At 38.9% G+C, this 23,630-nt stretch overlaps 2 protein-coding genes across 3 annotated transcripts in view; one reads left to right on the top strand and one right to left on the bottom strand.

Moving 5' to 3' along the window:
* LOC130920264 (uncharacterized) overlaps positions 1 to 23,445 on the top strand; it is a 30,876-nt gene extending 7,431 nt beyond the window's left edge. The window contains exons 6-9 of one of the 2 annotated variants that reach the window (XM_057843354.1): positions 125 to 1,813; positions 5,649 to 5,717; positions 14,454 to 15,506; positions 22,400 to 23,445. In XM_057843354.1, coding sequence (XP_057699337.1) covers positions 125 to 1,813; positions 5,649 to 5,717; positions 14,454 to 14,468 — 1,773 coding nt within the window. In that variant the 3' untranslated portion in view covers positions 14,469 to 15,506; positions 22,400 to 23,445. The remainder of the gene's footprint in view (positions 1 to 124; positions 1,814 to 5,648; positions 5,718 to 14,453; positions 15,507 to 22,399) is intronic. The other variant, XM_057843352.1, reaches the window with a different exon arrangement.
* Positions 15,046 to 22,565, bottom strand: LOC130920266 (group XIIB secretory phospholipase A2-like protein). The gene is made up of 4 exons (XM_057843356.1): positions 22,267 to 22,565; positions 21,808 to 21,896; positions 21,467 to 21,632; positions 15,046 to 15,472 (listed from the first exon to the last, which is right to left on the bottom strand). The coding sequence occupies exons 1-4, from the start codon at positions 22,514 to 22,516 to the stop codon at positions 15,354 to 15,356; spliced, it is 624 nt and encodes a 207-aa protein (XP_057699339.1). The 5' UTR covers positions 22,517 to 22,565; the 3' UTR covers positions 15,046 to 15,353.
* Positions 23,446 to 23,630: the final 185 nt, after the last annotated feature.

Below are 23,630 nucleotides of genomic sequence, written 5' to 3'. Positions count from 1 at the left end.
TTCGTTATTGGATCGGGACTGCGGTGCAAAAATATGTGTTTGGGACATCCCTAGAATACACACACACACACGCACATTAATTAAATCAATCAAGTATTTAAGACGGCATTTTTACTTTTCTCAGGTTCCTCATCAAGAAATTACTGCACCACCTGTCATACCACCTCATCATGGTCAAGATAAATGTTCAAAAATGAATGAAAAGAATGTTGGCAACAAAGGCTTTGAGTGCTTTCTTAGCTTGCTCAACAAAGGAGTTGACATGGACCAGCTCAATAGGATTGTTAATGATGACAGCAGAGATCTTCATTCAGAAGACCAGCCCTTCAGGAGTAGTAAGCATTCTGGTGTAAGGGGTGAGTCTGATTTAGCTACTCGTAGCAAGAGCCCACAATGCAACATTGAAGCCCAGCTGTCAGCGAATGTTAAAGCGAGGACAGAGCCCTCTATTTGCGAGCAGTTCCCCAGAAGGAGCCGCACCCTAACAGGCAAAGACCAGAATGGCAAAGGCAAACTAGACTACTCTCCGGACTCGAAATCTAGGTCCGATTCTCCCCCACTGGTTGAGAAAACCAAAATTGAAGAAGAAAATATGGTGGATGTCAATGAGCAGCATCAACAGCTCAAGAACATTGTAAACACCTTGGGCTTGGACCTGGAAATGGAAGACCTAAATAGACTAACAGACCGGACTCAAGAGAGGCTTTATGGCAAAAAAAATGAAAGCAGACCAGCGGCTACCAGCAGAACAGAGCAGGAAAATGCAGTGATTACAGATAGTTCCTGTAAACCTGATGGGAAATCTCCTCACTCCTCCCCATCATCTTCTAGGAGCTGTAGTCGCAGTCACTCTTGCAGGGAGCCATCCCACAGTATAGAGACTCGGGATCATTGCAAGAAAGAGTCATTATCTAGAGGTAGCTGTTCCAGCAAAACTGAAAGGAAATCTCCATCCCCTTCATTGCCATCATCTTCTAGAAGCTCTAATCGCAGTCGCTCTCACAGGCACCCCTCGCACAGCAAAGAGTCTCAGGATTTTTACAAGAACCAGTCATTGTCTAAGGGTGCTGGTTCAAGCAACCCTGACACGAAATCTCCTTCCTCATCATCGTCATCTTCTAGAAGCTGTAGTAGCAGTCCCTCTTACAGAAAGCCACCACACAAAAACATATCTCAGGATCTTTACAAGGTAGAGTCATTGTTTAAGGATGGGGGCTTAAGAAAGAGCCTAGAAAAATATTCATCATTACTTACAGGATATGATGACAAGCAAGCGCATTCCCATAGTCATCCTCCTAATTTGCCTTCTTTCTCAGATGACTGTTTATCTGATTACCGTTACTATTCATTCCACAACAATTACATTAATTCGTATTGGCCTACCACCCCGCCTTCCAGTACCACTTTAGCGGATCTCATTTATTCTTCAGACTCTCCCGATGGTATTCTCGCAGAAAAACAAAACTGTCGTCAGCTTACAAATGTGGTTGTGAAGGATCCAGACCTGTCGACGAGAAAGGGTCGATCTGGATCTGCGCCGTCGTCCAAGAGGCAGAAGCGACAGTTGCGACAAATGACTAATAATATCTCACTGACGAAAGAAGATGGAAGGATGGATGTAGAGCAATCTGAGGAGGTGCAAACAAAAAAGCTAAAGCAGTTAGATGAAGCCAATCAAGAGAAGAAAGGTCTTCTTGAAGAAGTTCCTATTGGAGCAGAACAAACTAAAGACATCTTGAAGGTGGGGCTTCAACACAGTCAGCCAAAACAACTGCCAACAGAGGAGGAAATTAGGATAAATTTGAGAAAAAAGGTAAGCCATATTTTTTCCTAACATTTTGAATTTTTAGTGTATTGGATCTGTTGTGGAATATCCTTTGATTCAGTGGTGCCCTAGTCCGGTCCTCGAGAGCCCCTATCCAGCTTGTTTTCCATGTCTCCCTCATTGAACACACCTGAATCAAATGATCAGGTCATCAGCAAGCGCTGCAGGAGCCTGATAATGATCCTGATTATTTGAGTCAGGTGTGTTGGAGAAGGGAGAAATGGAAAACAAGCTGGATAGGGGCTCTCGAGGACTGGACTTGGGCACCTCCGCTTTGATTGATGGAAATAAAACAAAAACAGGTTGCGGGATGAAGGATTGACTTATTAATGAGAAATATTTAATAGTACTATGCAGAGTTAGACAACGCCACCGTGACAAACACAAAGTGAGCGAGCTAGCATTCCTCCCTTAGCCCAGTGGTCTTATATATCTCATATCTGACAGCAAAGTTGTATTTCTCAGCCTCAGAAAGACTCAGCCTTAGCTCCAATCCTATCAAAACTGGTTTGGATCGAAGTTATTACGATTTGATTTATGTTAAAGGACATATCCACGGTGGGAACCGCGTTTACAATGTCAGGAGTTAAGTCGAAGAAGGACATCTAGTGAAGTATTACTTTGGCAAGACACTGCATCATGCACTCATTACTTTTATTTACCCTTTCAGGGAAAGTGGTCACTACAGTGGACAGCTGTTCAAAAGTTGCAGTGAAATCTTTTATAGGGCGAGTGACTATTTTTGTTTTTTTAAGAAATCCTAAATTTTAACACTAATTTTTAGGGGTGCACGATATCCATTTTTTTAAACGGATACCGATATCGATAACTTCCTGCTCCTCAAAGCCGATACCGATATCGATAACCGATAATAAATATATAATTTTTTAAATGTATATTCACCCGAGGTTTTGAACACCTGGAGGTTTAAAAAAATAATAATGGTGGATTCAACATAGACAGGGGTGCACATAAGTGGTCCGCATGCGCGCATGCGTACTGGACGTAGACAAATGCGCTGGCCCTCAACGGCTTCCATACGCTTTTGCGTACCGATGGCTGACCACTGTATTTGCGGCGGACACGAGAAAATAACTTCTCAAAATTTTGAAGAGGCAGGCTACACTGAGTAATTACTTTAGTGATGGGACGAAATGAGCCGAGGTTCCGAAGCTTGTGTCGAGTAATGGGAGGGGGGTTTCCACGAAGCTTGTAGCGAGGCGCACTTCATTTCGGCAAAACCCGGAAATGATGACTTGAGAAGCCTCGCCGGCGGCCGGCTGAATCTCGTGAGTGCTTCGGAAGTGATCCAACGTTTGGCGCACATTGCAAAAACAGGACAGACTACGGTATAAATTAGTTGCAAAACGCAATGGCGATCGCCTGTTATCTCACATTTTGTGGATTTCGGGCTCCTGTACTTGTTACATCTGTGCGCAACAGTGCAACCAGTGCAATCTTTTTTCGAGCCTTGTCCTTTGCTTGCGATGGAACCTGCGCGAAAAGAGCGATCCTCCCCCGTATGGGAACATTTTGATTTGATTGCTTTCAATAAGGTAAGGGAGAAAAACTACTTTAATATAAATGTGAGTGTGTGTGTGTACCTACCTGAACCAAACATCAACAGAATGAACAATCCATTAGTGTACTGGGAGGCACAAAAGAATACCTACCCAAATTTATATAAACTGGTACTCTCATTTCTCTGCACCCCAGCTTCATCTGTGCCTTGTGAAAGAATATTTTCTAAAGCTGGTGAAATATTTTCCAAAAAAAAAAAAGAAACTGTTTAAAGCCAGCCACTGTGGGAAAGCTATCATTTCTAAATAAAAATGAATAACAAATTACCCTTAGCACTTGTTGTATTTTGTTCACATACTAAATTACTAACACAAGCACATTCATATCTTTGTCTTAAGCAAATAGCCATTGAATTCTTAACAATGTTGACCTCTTGGGCTTCTAGACCACTTGATGGCGCCATAGGGTAAATGAAGCACCATGAAGCTTTGCTACATGTGCAAACCAATTGGCTGCAAAGCTTCATTGCTTCATGAGGCTTCATTCGGCCATCACAAAAGTCTGGATGATCAGACAATGCTTCTCATCAAGACAATTCTTACCGGTGTGTGTTTTATAGTGGGCAGGTCAGCTTTAAGCCACTCATCAGTGATTGGGCACACACCTGACTTAAAATGTTTGGTAAAAAATAGTTGTAATTGCTCTTTAAGTCTCCTTAGGCAGAGGCTTCACTTATTTTTCCCCCCTTCTGTCATTGTTTGCTTGCTATCCTCATTAGAATATAAAAACCAATAGATGTTTGGGTGGTTTTAGTTCAAGCAGACACTATATTTTCATCTGTGTGATTTTGACAAAGATTAGATCACATTTGATCGTTATTTTATGTGGAAATGTGAGAAATTTCAAAAGGTTCAAATACTTTTTCATACCACTGTACCATTGACGGCACTAGACATCCAATTCATTTTTGACAAGATTGGACGTCTAGCCATGTCAATGACACTGAAACAAAAGCATTCACAGCCAGTCTTTTGTGGGCATTTACAGGTCACTTCCTGTTCATTTTAGGGCATTTACAGGTTACTTCCTGTTGATTTTGACTCCCTTCCTATTCCAGGGGATCCGGTGGCTCTTAAAAGTCTAAAATCCAATAATTTGATTTGAAGGCCTTAAAATGTCTAAAATTCTCCTAAAATCTCATAAAAGATATTAAATACGATCTGGATAGGTCTTAAAAATCTATTGGTCGATTTTTAAAGGATCGCTATGACGTAACTACAAAATGGAACTACCTCTCCTGGCTGTAACTCCATGTACCATTACCATTTAACCAATAAGAGGACAGGGTGATTAGTGCAGAATACAGCAGGCTAACTAGTGATAAACACATTCCTATTCACAGCAAGAGGATGAAAAGAGCTTGTTTTTCTGTTTATGATTTGATTTGTAGAATGATTTGCTGACCTACGAATTGATAATTGTTTTATCGCCGTATCGTCAGATCGTTTTCGTGAGCCTTGTATCGCAAACCGTATTGTATCATGAGGTACTCGGAGATTCCCACCTATACTATTTAAGGCCCCAAGTAACGATCTAGTTTTTTTTTTTTTTTTTTTTTTTTTTTTCCCCCCCCCCAGAGTATTTCACTCATTGTATACCATTGAAGGCGATAGATGTCCAATTCAATTGAACCGGGAGTTCTGGCTGTGAATGCTCATGTTTCAGTGCCATTGACAACACTAGATAAGGAAACGAGAAAATTTGTAATAGGTGATGATGTGATGTCACATTAGCAACCTTTTATGCTAGCATCTGCCCACTCCGTGCGGTATTAATGTTTTGGCAATTTCTTATTTTTATTTTCCAGTTGAAACAAATTATTTTCAAATGTTTGAAGCTTCAATGTTGAGAGCTGGACAGTGCCAGACATTTAAGTGTCGAATTAATTTAGCAATATATTGTTCTCAGTTTTTTCCCATGTTTCCAGCAATTATCTTCAAACATATTTCATGTATTTGAAAACAAATTATGAAAATGACTTTACAAGATGTTCATAACGGTATTTCTTTTGCTGTGTCTGCCAAATAATTTACAAAAATGTGAAAAAGATACAAAAGAAGGGAAAATTACTCAATAAAGCCATCAGTCTTGGCTAGAAATGTATACAGTCGGCCTCAAGATAGTTTCTGTGATAAATTTAAAGTATTACGAATTTGTGGATATATTAATAAAAATTATTCATTATTTGCTCTTGTGTACACATTTTGTCAATCTTATCATTGTTTTTGTTTTGTTTTTTAAGCTGGAAGCATTTAACAAGCTATCAAAGAAAAAATCTTTCAACCTGCCAAATCCCTACCCAGACACAAAGGTAAGAATCATATACTGCATTTATTACTGCCCACCTAATTCCTTGGTCGAAATTGACCCTTTTCAGTTTTTTTTATTTATTTATTTTTTTTATAAACACGTTAAATCATTCCAAAATCTGACAAATAATAACAATCACGTAAAGTACAACAAAGAAAATAATTCCATTAAATGGCAACAGAGACAATGAACAAAACGCACACAAAGATACTGTAGCAGAACAACATCTGCTTTTTGGTAATGTCTTGATTAAGCGACGCTCAGAACTAGTGTTGCACCAATACCATTTTTTGGCCCCGATACCGATACCTGGCTGTGCAGTATCGGCCGATACCATACCGATACCACCTCGTTTTTATATATATTAAGCCTGAAGGATATACCGTTGTGTGCGTGTGCGATAGTCCCATCGCGAGGACGTGCGATAGTTTTTTTTTTTTTTTTGTCCACATACGCCCTGCTTTCTGCTCTGCCCAGAGCCTCACACCCTATCCCAGCTCTTTGAACCTCACAGTCACTGCAGCACTTGCTTATTAAAGTTAACGATGCTGGTATCTTTGATCTTGCCAAAGGAGCGGACATCACAGCACAGCAGCTGTCAATCATCGTTTAACTGGGTAAACAGTTTCTGCAAGGAAGTCGCTTTGGAATTAATGTGTGTGCGTGTGGAGACGTTTGAGACATAAATTAAATGCCAGAAGTGATCATGAGGAGTTTGTAATTTCTACATGTCCACCAAGAGTCACAGCTAAGGTAGATAAACAGAAGTATTTAATAAAGCCAAGCATTTTTCTACTACAGTACTATATTCTTATTCAAAAATGATTTGGTTGGACAGTTATGTTTAAAACTGATTATAATTATTACATTTGAAGTGCTTAAAACCATTTATTAATATGTACAGTATAAACATTTTTTGAAATCATACTTTGGGGAAAAAGTGAGAAAAAAAACATGCCTGATATGTATCTCTTTCCAATGCTAAATCTGAATAAATACATTGAGCACACACACAAAAAAAAAAATTTGGGGGGCGGGGTGCGCAACTTCGCAGTTTTTCCACTTATCGCGGCGGGTTCTGGTCCCCATTAACCGCGGAAAACGAGGGATCACTGTACACTGGTCATTGTGAGTCATCCAAAGTCTTTCCAAACAGCTATTCAAGTCATCTAGTGAAAATTTCTGGGAAAAAAAAAAAAATATATATATATATATATATATATATTTTTTTTTTTTATTATTATTATTTTTTTCCCCAAAGAGCTACATAATTGGATTTGAAATCATTGCTATCAAGGCTTTGTCAGGCTGTTGCTTACCTTTGCAAAATAGGAAAAAGACTAGTACAAAGTATAATACTAGCCCAACAGTAAGAAAGTAAAAATAAATTCATAATAATAAACTGAATGAACTGAGTAAACTTTTTTTAAACCTCTCAAAGGCCAAACAGTGCAACTTTCATGAAATTGTTGTCACATTCTGCTGCTGGTTAGATTGTGTTTTGTTGCTGGGCTGTTAGTGGGGGCATTCCTGACGTCGCACCTGAATCCAATGCAGGCTCATCGACGCAGCATTTAAGCACGGGTGATCTCAGAGAAGACTGCCGAGATATTTGCTTTGCTGATCGCCATTTGACATCTCGAACTGTAGTCTCGCTACATTTGCTTGTTACGCCCCTGCATTGGGTTTTTTCTGTTAGTGTGCTGTAGGCATGTGCCGGTTACCGGTTTCACGGTTTACCGTGGTGTGAAAACGTCGCGGTTTCAAAACCACTAAAATTTTCCGTCAGACCGTAGGACGGTATTCGCTATTTTTCTTGTGTTAAAAATGCAGCCAGAAGCGGCTTGGCGCAGCAGCGCTCACCCCCTCCCGTTTGTTGCTGTGTGTGAGAGTGACGCTATCGGCTACACAGCCAGCTAACCCAAAAACAATTACTCCAAACATACTGTTCTTCAATTTATTGAGCTCTCAAATCGTGGTAAGTTTAATATACAAAATGAATACATTTAAAATGTTGTACAATTAGATTTTTCCATGTGGGTAGCTTCCACAGATTAGCACCATGGAAAAAGTTCGCCAAAAACAAAACACACATTTTCCTTTCAAATTCAATATACAAACTAAGTAAAAGCTTACAAAGATGAATGTTAGCCTAGGCTCAGCTGGGAGAGCAACTTCGTTGAGTGTTACAGCCGCAGATTGAGAAAACAAGCTTGATTCGCTTGAATGAAGGAGAAAAAGTGATAGCATCAAAGTTCGCTAATTGCGAACGATGATCTTGCCCTAAGCACAAATCCACGTTCGCTAATTGCGAACGATGATCTTGCCCTAAGCACAAATCCACGTTCGCTGGATCAAGGTGAGGTCTCACTCCCAATGTGTTTTTTTTTTTTTTTTTTTTTAGATGAAACCTTTCCACAACAATATTGACATTTTAACTAACTTATACATTTTTACCTAACTTATGAATTCCTTATGTTCTTTTTAACACAAAGGCATGACATCATGTAGACTAGAGTTGACACAGTGGCTGAAAATGCGAAACTTCACTTAAGCTTTTTTAAAATTTTTATTCAGAAGTGTTTTTACTTTATAGAAATTATTTTGTTCTTGCTGTAATCTTGTGCAACTTGAGCTGTGGCTGTGAGTATAGTCTATAAGTTATATTTATTTTAATTTTATTTCAAATATTTTTTTATTGATAATTTATTTATTTTAACAATATATTCATGTTCCAATTTGCAACTATGGTCTGAAAAAAAAAATCCTGTTCAATGGAAAAAAGTTGTTGTTGTTTTTAACCCATACATCTCAAAATTTTTGGGAGCTATAATTGCAATACCGTGATACCGTGAAACCGCGGTATTTTTGCTCACGGTAATCGTACCGTCAAAATCTCATACCGGCACATTCCTAGTGTGCTGCACTCGTTTGTAACCACTACCCTGTGCAGGTATTTGAGTGTTTTTATTTTGGCTTTTTGGCTCGCTGCCTATCGTCTTAGTTAACCTTCGAGTTTGTAGTATTGAGCTCCGTCGACCTGCTGTCACGGACTCCTTTTGTTATTTCTACTATCCCGCGATCGCGTGTTATTTTTTCTTTGCAATCATTAAACCCTTGTACGTATCCCCCGCTTGTTGTCCGCTTCGAGGTCCAACCTTTTTTCCGCATTTGCGGACGCTAACAATTATAAGTAATAATAATTGACTACAGCATCCCGTCTCTCTATTAGCCTCCTTTTTTCGGGAGGGGGGGGAGTCCCTTATTTCTACTTCTGAAAGGTGGCAACCCTACTTTGGAAACAGTTCCCAAATTACTGCACCATTTCTTTAAGTAAAAGACAAAGTAAAGTTGACGTAGTGAACTGACCAGAGATTGTTGCACCGGTCCAGCGCCCTTCCTCTGAATAGCAGTCCTGCTCTTGCAGGTTCAAACTCGTTGTGTTCGTTCACGTTTCGTCTTCAAATGTTTTATCAGGTTCAAGGTATTGAAACTGGCCGATTTAACTCCACATCTCGAAACTTTCAGGCCGCAAATCTTGCATGCAGCCATTGATTTTAATCGACGGGATTTCTATTTTGAAATACTTCCCGACCGCCGCCATTTCTCCTGGTTTATTTTTCCTTCATATGAAAAAGCGGCTTTGTCATTGGTCAGGAGTGACTATTGGCCCGTTCTCATTGGTCTGGAGAAGGCCAATAGCGATAGCTGCTTAGTGTTCACGTGTCATCACACAACACAGAGACAGAGTGTAGTGGGCGCCAGGAGAAAGAAAAGGCTGCGGTCAAATGTTATGATAATGGACCGGTAAATGGTATCGACGCCGTCTTTGTTGGTACTCGCCGATACCGATACCACCATTTCGGGCCGGATTGGCGCCCCCTGCCGATACTAATATCGGTATCGGTGCGTCTTTACTCAGAACCAATGTTATTTTTTGATCCAAACCTAAGTATTTATCAGCTCTTTCAATGCCAATGACCTGAAGTCGTTAACTGGAATCCAAACGCTGTGCCATTGATGACTTTTGTTGTCATCTTCTTATTTTAATGGAGACTTTTGGGGATTCTCTAGAAGAGTCTTGGCAACACTGCTATGATAATTAATAATATAATTTTATTATAATAGATACTCTTATTCATTATTATTCAATATATATTATACATATACAGGGGCGGGTAGTAACTCATTACATTTAATATGTTACATTTCCATGACGTTACATTTACTTGAGTAACGTAAGTAACAAAGTAAAAAGTACTTGCAGTAGTAGTTTTACAAAGCCATACTTTTTACTTTTACTTTAGTAGATTTGTGAACGCTACTCAGACTCCTCTACCTTACACTACATATTAGATTTTACTTTTTTTTTTTTTTTTGCTAGAGACGCCAGTAGTGAGACGTTGCAACAATAACCACGACTCCATTATACCAATCAGACTCAAGCTTGCTCACTCCAGCCTGTACAGTCATGTGGCGTCTTTAAAGCACCGTAAAAAATTAGTAATTGACATAGAGCGCTGCCGTCAGCATGACTCGAAAGCATGTATTTTAACCTCTTTCCCAGTTTTAGTTTGTCACCGATTGACCACAAAGAAACAAAAATGTGATCCTTTGTTTCATAAGTTTTTTTTGTTGTTGTAATTGGTTGGCTTAATGTGATTATATCATAGGTTATAGTCTTCTTATTCTTCAAAATACCGTATATTAATAACAGTTTATATAGATAACTTTGTGCTGAGAAAACACTATTGTTTAAAAAAAACAATGTTACTCATTACTTGAGTATTCTTTTAACAAAATACTTTTTTTTTTCACTTGTACTTGGGTACATTTTTTGGAGGACTACTTTTACTTGAGTGAAATTTTTTGAAGTAACGCTACTCTTACTTGAGTGAAGTTTTCAGCTACTCTACCTACTGCTGTCTATATTTGTAATTATTCATTTATTTTCCATGCCGCTTAATAATCTTGAAATGAAGGACTATGTCCTGTACATGATGCCAATGGACCTATAAATGTTGGTCAGCGTGAATCACATAGAGATAGAGGTGCAGGGAAAAAGAAAATTCCAAAGTCCACGGAATCTGAGGGTTACAAGCTTGCACTTCAGGGATCGGGTGCCCACACTTTTTTTTGTCTCGTGAGCGATTGATATATTTACACACGCACACACACATACACACACACACATATATATACATGCAGTACTGTGCAAACGTTTTATGCAGGACACCTGCCTAAAACGTTTGCACAGTACTATATGTTTTATTATATTATGTATATACAGGATATACTGTATGTATATATTTTCCCCAAGTGGAAGCTTCCATGAGCCTAATAAATTTAATAATTTAAAAAATATATATACAGTACCTGCCTAAAACTTTTGCACAGTACTGTGTGTATGTATATATATATATATATATATATATATACACAGTGCCTTGCAAAAGTATTCGGCCCCCTTGAATCTTGCAACCTTTCGCCACATTTCAGGCTTCAAACATAAAGATATGAAATTTAATTTTTTTGTCAAGAATCAACAACAAGTGGGACACAATCGTGAAGTGAAACAACATTTATTGGATAATTTAAACTTTTTTAACAAATAAAAAACTGAAAAGTGGGGCGTGCAATATTATTCGGCCCCTTTACTTTCAGTGCACCTGCTCTGTGATAGTCTCAGGGTTCTGTTTAAAGTGCAGAGAGCATTATGAAAACCAAGGAACACACCAGGCAGGTCCGAGATACTGTTGTGGAGAAGTTTAAAGCCGGATTTGGATACAAAAAGATTTCCCAAGCTTTAAACATCTCAAGGAGCACTGTGCAAGCCATCATATTGAAATGGAAGGAGCATCAGACCACTGCAAATCTACCAAGACCCGGCCGTCCTTCCAAACTTTCTCAAACAAGGACAAAACTGATCAGAGATGCAGCCAAGAGGCCCATGATCACTCTGGATGAACTGCAGAGATCTACAGCTGAGGTGGGAGAGTCTGTCCATAGGACAACAATCAGTCGTACACTGCACAAATCTGGCCTTTATGGAAGAGTGGCAAGAAGAAAGCCATTTCTCAAAGATATCCAGAAAAAGTCTAGTTTAAAGTTTGCCACAAGCCACCTGGGAGACACACCAAACATGTGGAAGAAGGTGCTCTGGTCAGATAAAACCAAAATTGAACTTTTTGGCCACAATGCAAAACGATATGTTTGGCGTAAAAGCAACACAGGTCATCACCCTGAACACACCATCCCCACTGTCAAACATGGTGGTGGCAGCATCATGGTTTGGGCCTGCTTTTCTTCAGGAGGGACAGGGAAGATGGTTAAAATTGACGGGAAGATGGATGCAGCCAAATACAGGAACATTCTGGAAGAAAACCTGTTGGTATCTGCACAAGACCTGAGACTGGGACGGAGATTTATCTTCCAACAGGACAATGATCCAAAACATAAAGCCAAATCTACAATGGAATGGTTCAAAAATAAATGTATCCAGGTGTTAGAATGGCCAAGTCAAAAGTCCAGACCTGAATCCAATCGAGAATCTGTGGAAAGAGCTGAAGACTACTGTTCACAAACACTCTCCATCCAACCTCACTGAGCTCGAGCTGTTTTGCAAGGAAGAATGGGCAAGAATGTCAGTCTCTCGATGTGCAAAACTGATAGAAACATACCCCAAGTGACTTGCAGCTGTAATTGGAGCAAAAGGTGGCGCTACAAAGTATTAACGCAAGGGGGCCGAATAATATTGCACGCCCCACTTCTCAGTTTTTTATTTGTTAAAAAAGTTTAAATTATCCAATAAATTTTGTTCCACTTCACGATTGTGTCCCACTTGTTGTTGATTCTTGACAAAAAATTAAAATTTTATATCTTTATGTTTGAAGCCTAAAATGTGGCGAAAGGTTGCAAGGTTCAAGGGGGCCGAATACTTTTGCAAGGCACTGTATGTTCTCCCACTTGAAAATATTAGAGAGGCCTGTAATTGTCAACATGGGTAAACCTCAACCATGAGAGACAGATTGTGAAAAAAGAAACAGAAAATCACATTGTTTGATTTTTAAAGAATTTATTTGCAAATCATGGTGGAAAATAAATATTTGGTCAATACCAAAAGTTCATCTCAATACTTTGTTATATACCCTTTGTTGGCAATAATGGAGGCAAAACATTTTCTGTAACTCTTCACAAGCTTTTCACACACTGTTGCTGGTATTTTGGCCCATTCCTCCATGCAGATCTCCTCTAGAGCAGTGATGTTTTGGGGCTGTTGTTGGCCAACACAGACTTTCAACTCCCTCCACAGATTTTCTATGGGGTTGAGATTTGGAGACTGGCTAGGCCACTCTAGGACCTTGAAATGCTTCTTACAAAGTCACTCCTTTGTTGCCCTGGCTGTGTGTTTCAGATCATTGTCATGCTGAAAGACCCAGCCACGTCTAATCTTCAATGCCCTTGCTGACGGAAGGAGATTTTCACTCAAAATCTCTAGATACATGGCCCCATTCATTCTTTCCTTTACACAGATCGGTGGTCCTGGTCCCTTTGCAGAAAAACAGCCCCAAAGCATGATGTTTCCACCCCCATGCTTCACAATCGGTATGGTGTATGGTGTTCTTCAGATGCAATTCAGTATTCACAGAACCTGTGTTTCTACCAAAAAGTTCTATTTTGGTTTCATCTGACCATAACACATTTTCCCAGTCCTCTTCTGGATCATCCAAATGCTTTCTAGCGAACCGCAGACGGGCCTGGACCTGTACTTTCTTCAGCAGGGGGACACGTCTGGTAGTGCAGGATTTGAGTCCCTGGCGGCACATTGTGTTACTGATAGTAGCCTTTGTTACTGTGGTCCCAGCTCTCTGTAGGTCATTCACTAGTTCCCCCCATGTGGTTCTGGGACTTTTGCTCACCGTTCTTGTTATCATTTTGACGCCACGGGGTGAGGAGGGAGTTGAAAGTCTGTGTTGCCCAACGACAACCCCAAAACTTCACTGCTCTAGAGGAGATCTGCATGGAGGAATGGGCCAAAATACCAGCAACAGTGTGTGAAAAGCTTGTGAAGAGTTACAGAAAACGTTTGGCCTCCAACAAAGGGTACATAACAAAGTATTGATATGAACATTTGGTATTGACCAAATACTTATTTTCCACCATGATTTGCAAATCAATTCTTTAAAAATCAAACAATGTGATTTTCTATTTTTTTCCCCCACATTCTGTCTCTCATGGTTGAGGTTTACCCATGTTGACAGTAACAGGCCTCGCTAATATTTTCACGTGGGAGAACTTGCACAATTAGTGGTTGACTAAATACTTATTTGCCCCACTCTATATGTAGTACACAAAATACAAAATGATGATATAGCGTAAAACTTTGCATCCCAAAAGATTATTGACACGCTCATGCCCAGAATCGAGATATCGTTTGAAAAAGGTGTCAATGTTTGAAAAAAAAAAGGAACCAACAAATTCACAATAGTGTCTCAGTTGACTCTTTAACACTGAACATGTCGACGTTGACACGTTTACGTATATCATCTTTGAAGCCTCGTCACGCTGCAATTACGTCACACCCTTCTTTTCATATCTGTGGGCTGACCTATAGAGTGTGTTTAGAGAAATTGAATGTGATCGTCTCACCTAAATATCTAGATTCAATATACATTTCCATTGTTGACAAGTCATATATTTTAATCAATTATTTTTGTTTTTTGTTTGTTCTTTGCAGATTTTTGACGACTGACTGTGAACCCTGACCACCAGTTGGATGTAATGGTCAACGTTTGTTATAGACACAGCAGTTTGTGGTTTCCTATTTTGTAACAAATCTTTCATGAATGATTAAATATTTTAGATTTTATATTGAATTCTGTACTTTTTTTCCTCTTCAAGAAAGATTACAAATTGTGTGATCATAGATCAGTGGTTCTCCAAACTTTTTAAACCAATCACCACTTCCAAAAATATTGAACTTGTACAAAAATGACCAACTTTAAACTAGTCATTCAATGATGTTGATCATAAAAAAGGCAAATGTACTTATTCCCAGATTGAATATTTAATTTACATACCACTAGTTGTATTAGTAGCACATTTTGAGAACCACGATGCTTATTGATACTCAATTTTAGAACCATAGAGGGAATAGATCAGAAAACAGTTAATGACTTCTACTTTAATGTTGTTGGTGTCGGAGTGAGAACATACAGTAGCTTCCTTTTACTCCTCCTAACTGACCCGGGCTCAATTCCGTGGCCATTTCATGTTTTTTGACTGGAAATCATTTGTCCATAGATGAATAAATACTAGTTGAATGCTAGTTGTTGAAAGTTAAAGCAAATGGATGTTTAATACAGTCAACACAAGTGATTTAGAAAGCATACAGTTCACTTACAAACACAATGCAAAACATTTAAAAAGGTGGTCAAATTTAAATGAATACCACCTAATGGCCTATGTTAACACTACCAAAAAGTATAATTAACTAATTCACAGCGCATTGGTGAAACATGAGCAAAACAGTACTTTGAAACTTGAAAAAATATTTTCAGTCAAAAAAAACTTTTACAACACCTTTTCAAACATTTGATAGAACTTCACTTGTATGACAAATAGGAAGCGGTTTCTGTTAGAGTTCATCTTTCTCTTCTCCTTGGCAGAAGCAAGCGGCTCTCTGGCTGTTCATATAGGGTCGGCAGCCCAGAGTCCACACTGTGTTGAACAAAGTGTCTGCCACCGTCTCACATGCTGATGAAAGAAGTGACAGTCGAGAGAAAATACAGTACATGAAACCTTTTGAAAATACTTCCTTGAAAACTGTGGTCAATAGTAGGGATTCAACAATACATTGATCTTGATTGATATATAGATTAGTTAAGCACGATCTAATCGGAGTCAACATACTCTTTTTTTTTTTTCTTTCTTTTTTTTTTTTTTGATAGAATGGGATCCATTCACATTCCTAAAATGTTTTAGCAACGAATTTGTCAGAAACATCAAAATTGCTTTAGGTGAAATACAGTGAGGAGCGGAAGTATTTGCACCCTTTGTGATTTTGCAAGTTCATCAGCTCAGAAAATAGGTAGAGGTCTGAAATTTCAATCATAGATGCATTTCCACTTATAGAGACATAATCTAAAAAAATCCAGAACTCACATTGCATAATTATTTAAATAATTTATTTTTAATTTACTGGGGTTCATAAGTATTTGTACCCCTGAGCAGGGGCGCCGTATAGGGGGGAAAAGTGGTACTGATTCTAAGGGCCCATGGCCTGAGGGGGCCCACAAAGAAAATTAGAGCATTAGGTAATCGTTTGCAAATTTAAATATTAATCATTATAATTTTAAAAGGTATAAAACGAAGGGTTTCTTTTTCTTGTTTTGTTTTTGGCAAAAAGTAAACATCCAGAGAGCATATGTATTGCCAGCAACCCCCCCCGCGTATTTTCATTAATTGGTTTCGTCCGCCCTTCCTTTGATCAGACCGCGCGCAGGCTGAGCAGCGGTGCACATTTACACCAGTCAATGACTCTGAGTACTGTGCGTGCGGTAGGCTACATCAAAAATGTTTTCAAAACAGAAATCAGGCTATCAAAAGAGGACAGAAAATAAAGCAAAGCAGGAGAGCGGTAGAAAAGGCCAACAGGATGTGAAAAAGTACTTCACAAAGGAAGGTTGGTGTAAATTGTGTCAGTGTAGTGCTGAAAATTAACCTGTTATTTTAGCTCACGCGACATCTATTAGAAAACTCAGAAGCAGGTCCCAGCTCACTCCGTAAGAAATACGGGATTTTCCCGACCTCAGTGAGCGACATTGACCAATTCAAGAACATGAATTCCAAATAATGACGGAATTTTTTGGTATCATACAGATGTTGAAAGTTGGTGTGGATTTTTTAAAAATCTGGTTAAATCCAGTTTGTCAAGAATTTATTGAATTTAGTTTGTCATCAATTAAATTTAGTTAACAAGGAAGGGACCTGGCTTCGGAGCTGTAGCCTATAGTGGAGATTGTAAGTTTTCAAATGGGGCTAAGCCTACTCCATAATGAAATACTGTAATTGTTTGCTAGCTAGTGTTTGCTTCACTTTTAGCTTACATTTAATTAGTACAGAAGGTTAACCCTTTCGCAAGCTCTCCACACCAAAACAGTTGTCTCTGCCCTCGCCTGTTGTAATAGGCACAAGCACAACTCCTCTTGCTGCGTCTGGCTCAGCAGCCCTGTCTCCTGACACCCTTTATGAGCCAGCCTCATCTTTACTCCCAACTGAAGGAGGTGAGGAATCAACTTGAACACTGCCACACCACACATAAAATATCAGTGGCTAAGAGACAAATAGTAATAAGTAATAATAATTAATAATTATTATTATTATTAATTAATGATACATAATTAATAATTAAATTAAGATACTAGAATAATATAGAAGATATTGTTATATTTGTCATTTTATGTACACTACAGAGCCAGGACCATCTTCAGTAAGACACCTGAACTCTGTGTATACTGCTACATTCCCCCCTAACTTGTCCTCTCTTGGTCTCCTGAATGCAATTTTTAAGATGCAGCTGCATAGCATTTTTGGAGAAGTGTGCATCGCTTTACGAATATTTTGCACACTCCCCGTAACGGTTGCAGGCGGCAAGAGAGCTTTTAGTAAGCTAAAACTCATAAAAAATTATATGAGGTCCACTATGTGTCAGGACAGGCTTTCTAGTCTTGCCATGTTGTCCATTGAAAGTCAGTTGGCTAGGAAGCTAAACTTTAATGATTTGATCACTGACTTTGCTATCAAGAAGGCTCGGCGCTGGGCTCTTGGTGACTAAGGCTGAGCAACCTGCAATCTGCTCGCTTTGTTTGTGAGTGTGATTGCTTGTGTGTGTGTGTGTGTGTATGTGTGGTGTTCGCTTTGTTTGTTATATCATTCTAAAGATTGTTTTTTTGATTGGCGTTAATGTATGCTGTAGTATTGTTAGAATAAAAGTTTTGTTTTAACTTAAGTCATTCATTGTGGTATTTGAGAATATTTCTAATAAAAATATATTTAGATTGTAAAAGATGGGCTTCAGTACATTTCTTAAAGATGATATCAGTCTATTCATTATTGCTCTGTACGCTGTATGTTTACATAAATATATTTTCATCTTAAATTAATGCAGAAAATGCACAAATTAGTGTGTAAAGATTCACCAGAATGCAGGAAATTACATAGTTGATACTCTAAATGTGTGTGTGTGTCCCGGCACTGGTGGTGGGGCCCAAAGTGATATCTTTTCATGGGGCCCAAAATCCCTGGCAGCGCCCCTGCCCCTGAGACAATCCGTGCTAATCTTTAGTGTAGAAGACTTTGTTTGCAATAACAGAGGTCAGATGCTTTCTGTAGTTCTTCACCAGGTTTTCACTTATGGGATTTTGGCCCATTCCTCCACACAAATCTATCTGGTTTCGGGGCTGTCGTTGAGAAACACGAAGTTTCGGATCCATCCAAAGATTTTCTATTGGATTGAGGTCTGTGGCCTGGCCAGGTCACTCCAGAACCTTGATCTGCTTTTTGTGCAGCCACTCCTTGGTCAGCTTGGCTGTGTGTTTCCGATCATTGCCATGTTGGAAGATCCAGCCACGACTCATCTTCAAGCCTCTGACTGAAGGGAGGAGATGGCTCAAAATCTGACAATACATTTCATCATTCATCCTCTGCTCATACAGTGCAGTCGTCCTGTCTCCTGTGCTGAAAAGCAGCCCCAAAGCATGAGGTTTCCACTCCCATACTTCACAGTGGGGATGGTGTTCTTGGGATTGTACTCATCCTTCTTTTTCCTCCACACACGACGAGTAAAGTTTGCACCAAAACGTTGTACTTTGGTCTCATCTAACTTCATGACTTTCTCCCATGATCCCTTTGCATCATTCAGATGGTCCCTGACAAGCGTAAGACAGGCCTTCACGTGTACTGGCTTCAACTTTTCTCATCGTGAGTGATGCCCCACGAGGAGGGATTTTACATCGATTCCCATTCTGAAGTAGATTATTAGTCATGTTTAACCTTTTCCATTTTATAACAATTGCTGCAACTGTTCATTTATTCTCACTAAGATGCTTTCTAATTGTCCCATAGCCTTTTCCAGCTTTGTAGAGCGCAACAATTTTTTCCCTGGTGTCTTCCAAAAGCTCTCTGGTCTTGCCCATTGTAGTAGTTGGATTATGACTGACTGTGGGGGACAGGTGACAATATTTAGCTCAAACGAGTGGTGGGTGGGTGGACTTTTTTATTGTAGACTGACAACTCTTTGAGTTTCATGATTATTGCTGATTCTCAGGGGTACAAATACTTATGAACCCCAGTAAATTACAAATAGAAAATTTAAAAATTCCATACATTTCGGGATTTTTTTTTTTTTTTTTTGTAGATTATGTTTTTATGAGTGGAAATGCATCTACGATAGAAATTTCAGACCTCTACCTATTTTCTGAGTGGGTGAACAAAATCACAAAGGGTGCAAATACTTCTGATCCTCACTGTATATCTGATTGAGAGAGTTAACTGATATCCCGATGTTGTCCAACTCCAAAACCCGATACTGATATATGTGGTTGTGGACTTAACAAATTATTGCTAATTGTATTGTGATGCCCCACTAGATGCTTTAATAATGATAAATGTAACAACTTCAAGGTTTTCAAATCAAATAAGCATTCTTTGAAAAAAGAAAAAAAAACTTCAACTGAAGTTATAGAAAAAAGTGCCAAAATAATGTTCCATATAAATAAATCGTAACAAGCCAAAATGGTCACAAATCACGTTTACACTAGTTACCCCAAAGAGCCACTAGGGGGCGACCAAAGCAATACAAAAACAGGCAATCACAGGACATGCCAGTGCAATGAAAATTCTAAAGATGCATTTTCTTAGGCTTTTTGCTTTTTTAATTCTGATCATATGTTTTATTACTCAGGGACCATTTCTTTTTGGTGATAAAGTAGTTATGTGTGATGAGTTTCTAATTCATTATTTTCCATTTATTGTTCATTTTATTTGTACACAATGAGTGATTAGTGTCTTTCCCTTAGTTTTAACAAATCCCAACCATCTTGGTTTAGAGACATCTAGAGGTCACTTTAAAATCATAGTTGCTATCCTAAGTTGCGACCAACCCATGCACAAAGGCTGCAGTCTTGTGCATTAATGTATTGTTGCTTTCCCCTCCCTTTGGAACTCAATCCCTAAACCCTTCCACACCTGTTCAGACCATGATTTTAAAAAATTGCCAAAAACTCACCTTTTAAACTAGCTTTTAATTCATAATTATTTTTTATCTATTGTTTTGTCCTGCTCATGTTGTTTGCTTTCCCTTGTTTTAACTGTAAAGCGTCTTTGAGCATCTGTAAAAGCGCTCTATAAATAAAACGTACTAATAATTTTCAGAGTACAAGCTACTTTTTTCCTTCATTTTGAATCCTGCGGCTTATAGTCCAGTACGGCGTATTTGTTGATTTATTTGGGTCAATAGGCAACACAATCCTCCTAGCATGCATTGCAGCACTACAGATGTAAATAACAATCAAAATTCATGTTCTGTGCTAATTATTTCTTCAGTTACTGTTCCAGTTGTTTCATTAATTGCTTGTTATGGTATTTGGTAACACTTTATTTGACAGCGGCGTCATAAGACCATCATAATTATGACATGACACTATCATGGGCATTACTGAATGCTTATGAGTCGTGACATTGTCATTAAGTGTCATCCGGCAAATTATGTAACTAACTCCATTTATGTCCAGCTTGGATCTTTTACATCCATTCAAAAGTGAGATAATTTGCCGAATAACACTTACAAGCAATTATTAATGCTCAGGAAAGTGTCATAATTATAATTGTCTAATGACAGTCCTGTGGCGCCACTGTCAAAGTGTTACCAAATACCATAATTAGCAATTAATGAAACAACTGGAACAGTAATTGAATCAATAATTAGCACAGAACATGAATTTTGATTATTTACATCTGTTGCACTGCAATGCATGCTAGGAGGCATGTTGGACAACAACAGTGTTGACAGCAGGTGGCAGAAGAGGTTGACTGTCTTCCCAAGGGAGAATGAGGCTAAATGAAGCTTCCTGAAGCAATAATGGTTGTTCATCTGGACTTCTGACTGCCGTATGATGCTGCTGTCTAATGATGTGTTACTGGTTAATATGTTTTGGTGTAGATATCCCATAACACAGTGAGGACAGCTGCGGCTTATAGTCCAGTGTGGCTTATCTATGAACCAATGCCGTTTTTGTATCACATTTGGTGGGTGGCGGCTTATAGTCAGGTGCGCCTTATAGTGCGAAAATTACTGTATTATTATAACACAGCGTACATAATAATGCAAAACAAATACCAGTATTTTCCAAAAATATTTTAAAGGCTTAAATAATATTGTATCAGAATGAAATTGGTGATTTACACCCAATCAGTCCAATCCTAAGTAAAGGCCTTTCCAAATAATATCGTATCAGAATGAAATTGGTGATTTTCACCCCTTGTATATAGTGGTAGGTTTTGATGATTATTGATTTAGTGGACTATTTGCCTCCATTTTGTTTGGCATTGGTGAATAATCTTCATCTTAAGTTACTGTTTGAAATAATCACAAAGACTTTTACAAACCCCAAAGCCTAATGGTCCATTTTCTAACAATGCAAAAGAGTGACTTTGTAATATAAGGAATTAGCAAGTGGAGAGATAACCAACCTTCGACTTTCGACACGAAACCAAGGCTCTTTTTAAGGTCTGAGCAGATGCTGTGGAGGCACCAGCGGAACTTGGAGTCACAGCGATACTTATTTGAGCCACAGGTATCATAACACATATCCAGTTGATTGCAACATTTGGTCATGGCAGGAATCCCCATATCCATCTGAGTGAAAACAAATAGTTTTTGTGCTCACAAGCCATGGATGATCTAAGATAATTTGACGTTCGAAAAAAATATAGGCTAACTGAAGAGTCAGTTAAAATAAGTGTTGCATTTGTTATGAAATCAAATTGTCTTGAAATCATTGGATCGATCTGTGATGTTTTGATATGCATACCCCTTCTGGAACAGGAATACCAAAAAAGTACGAGCTGCACCCATCAGGCTCAGGCATCTCGTACCCAGGTCGCGGAATTGGAGCATTACCTTAGATCAACAACCAAAATATCACATGAACGTCTAAGTTTCAAACACACATCAAGAAATCAGATATCACAACATGAAATCTTTGCTATCGGCCGAGCAGGTCACAGTCCATTTTGTTGCCCTCAAAGTCCCAGATGATAACAACATTGATAATACTCAATATTTTCAATACCCGGCCCTGACAAAGGGTGTTATACTGCATTGTTTTTCATAATATATTTGAAATCACGTTTCCTCAGATGAAGACAATGAAAACTAATGATTTTTTTTATTTTTTTTACTGGAGATAGCAAAGGTCTAACAACACTGGGTTACCTAAAGCATATTCTGTCAAATGCAAGTTCGGATCTATCAATTGGATCTACTTTACCATATCGACAGCGGTACTGGCAAAGTCCATCCCGCCCACCCATGAACTCAAGAATTGAGTCAAAGTAGCCAGTGGCAGCCTCAAAGCCGCCTCTTAGAGAGTTAAGACCCCAATCGGTGTTCTCATCTTCCAGGTCATTGGATGCTGGAGATGGAGGTGATGCCGCTCCACCAGTCTCCTCAGTTTCTTGAGTAACAGCACTGCAGAGGAACAGGAGCAGTAAGGGAGCAACAAGGGCCCAACGGGTCATCGTGACACTCTGGACTGTTCAGCACACATGTACTAAGAGCTCACTTGGTGAGAGGAAACACTGCATGACCTGGACTTTGAGACTTCAGGACAGCCTCACATGTGGAGGAACAAAGTCCAGGTTTTGTCTCGCAGAGCTCACAATTGTTTCTGTGTGGTTAAAGGCACTTATGTTGAAATCATTTTGATTTCGTTAGCTTTAATCCCGTTTATTCAGAAATTTTGTTGCATTTCTGAGGCATTTTCTAAATACTGGTGGAGTGGTGCTAAAGACATGCACAAGATGCTGTATTAAGCCTTACATATACTAAATAGGATTATTATTATTTATCAATTTATTTATTTATTACACTTAAAGGGCACTCATTTAACTCATTGGCTGCCACTGACGGCGCTAGATGTCCAGTCCATTTTGACTCCCAGTCAAAGCGGATTGGATGTTTAGTGACATGAGCATTCACAGTCAGTCTTCACAGTTTAAATGAATTGGGCGTCTGTCGCCATCAATGGCATGCAATGAGTTTAATACTATGGAAGGTGGGAAAAAACGGTATATTTCTGTTTTTTATTTTAATTCCATTGGTTTGTATTGACATTTTATTAATTTATATTTATAATTATACAAAAAATAATATAAAAATAGAATAAATATTCACTCATCTTCTGGACCGCCTATCCTCATGAGGCATACGTGGATATTGAGGGGCAAAGCTTGGACAGTGCCAACCGCCCCCCCAGTGGCCGAAAAATGTCATTGCATGTAATCAACCTTCCTGTAAATGAAGACCTTTCTTTTTTTGTTGAGAAAGAAAAGTTACCTTTTTCACTTTTTTTGTGGCGGGAATGGCCTTCCATAGTAAAGCAATAAAACAAACAACAAAAATGAAGGAAATGAACAAAAATTTCATAATGGGTCAAATTATTTTTCGAACATGTCATGTAATGCACTTAAAAGACCATCCTTAGCTTTGCTTAGCAAAAACTAAACCTGAGGAGGCAAGATGGGTATTTGGAATTTCTGTTTCATGGTTTGCCCCCCCCCCCACCCCCCCCCCCCCCCCCCCCACACACACACACACACACACACACACTCCACCTCTGGTCGCAGGGGTGCT

This window comes from Corythoichthys intestinalis, chromosome 8 (assembly GCF_030265065.1).
Source record: "Corythoichthys intestinalis isolate RoL2023-P3 chromosome 8, ASM3026506v1, whole genome shotgun sequence".
NCBI classification, from domain to species: domain Eukaryota; kingdom Metazoa; phylum Chordata; class Actinopteri; order Syngnathiformes; family Syngnathidae; genus Corythoichthys; species Corythoichthys intestinalis.
The sequence above is the reverse complement of the archived record's forward strand: the minus strand, read 5'-3'. Positions and strand labels throughout refer to the sequence as shown.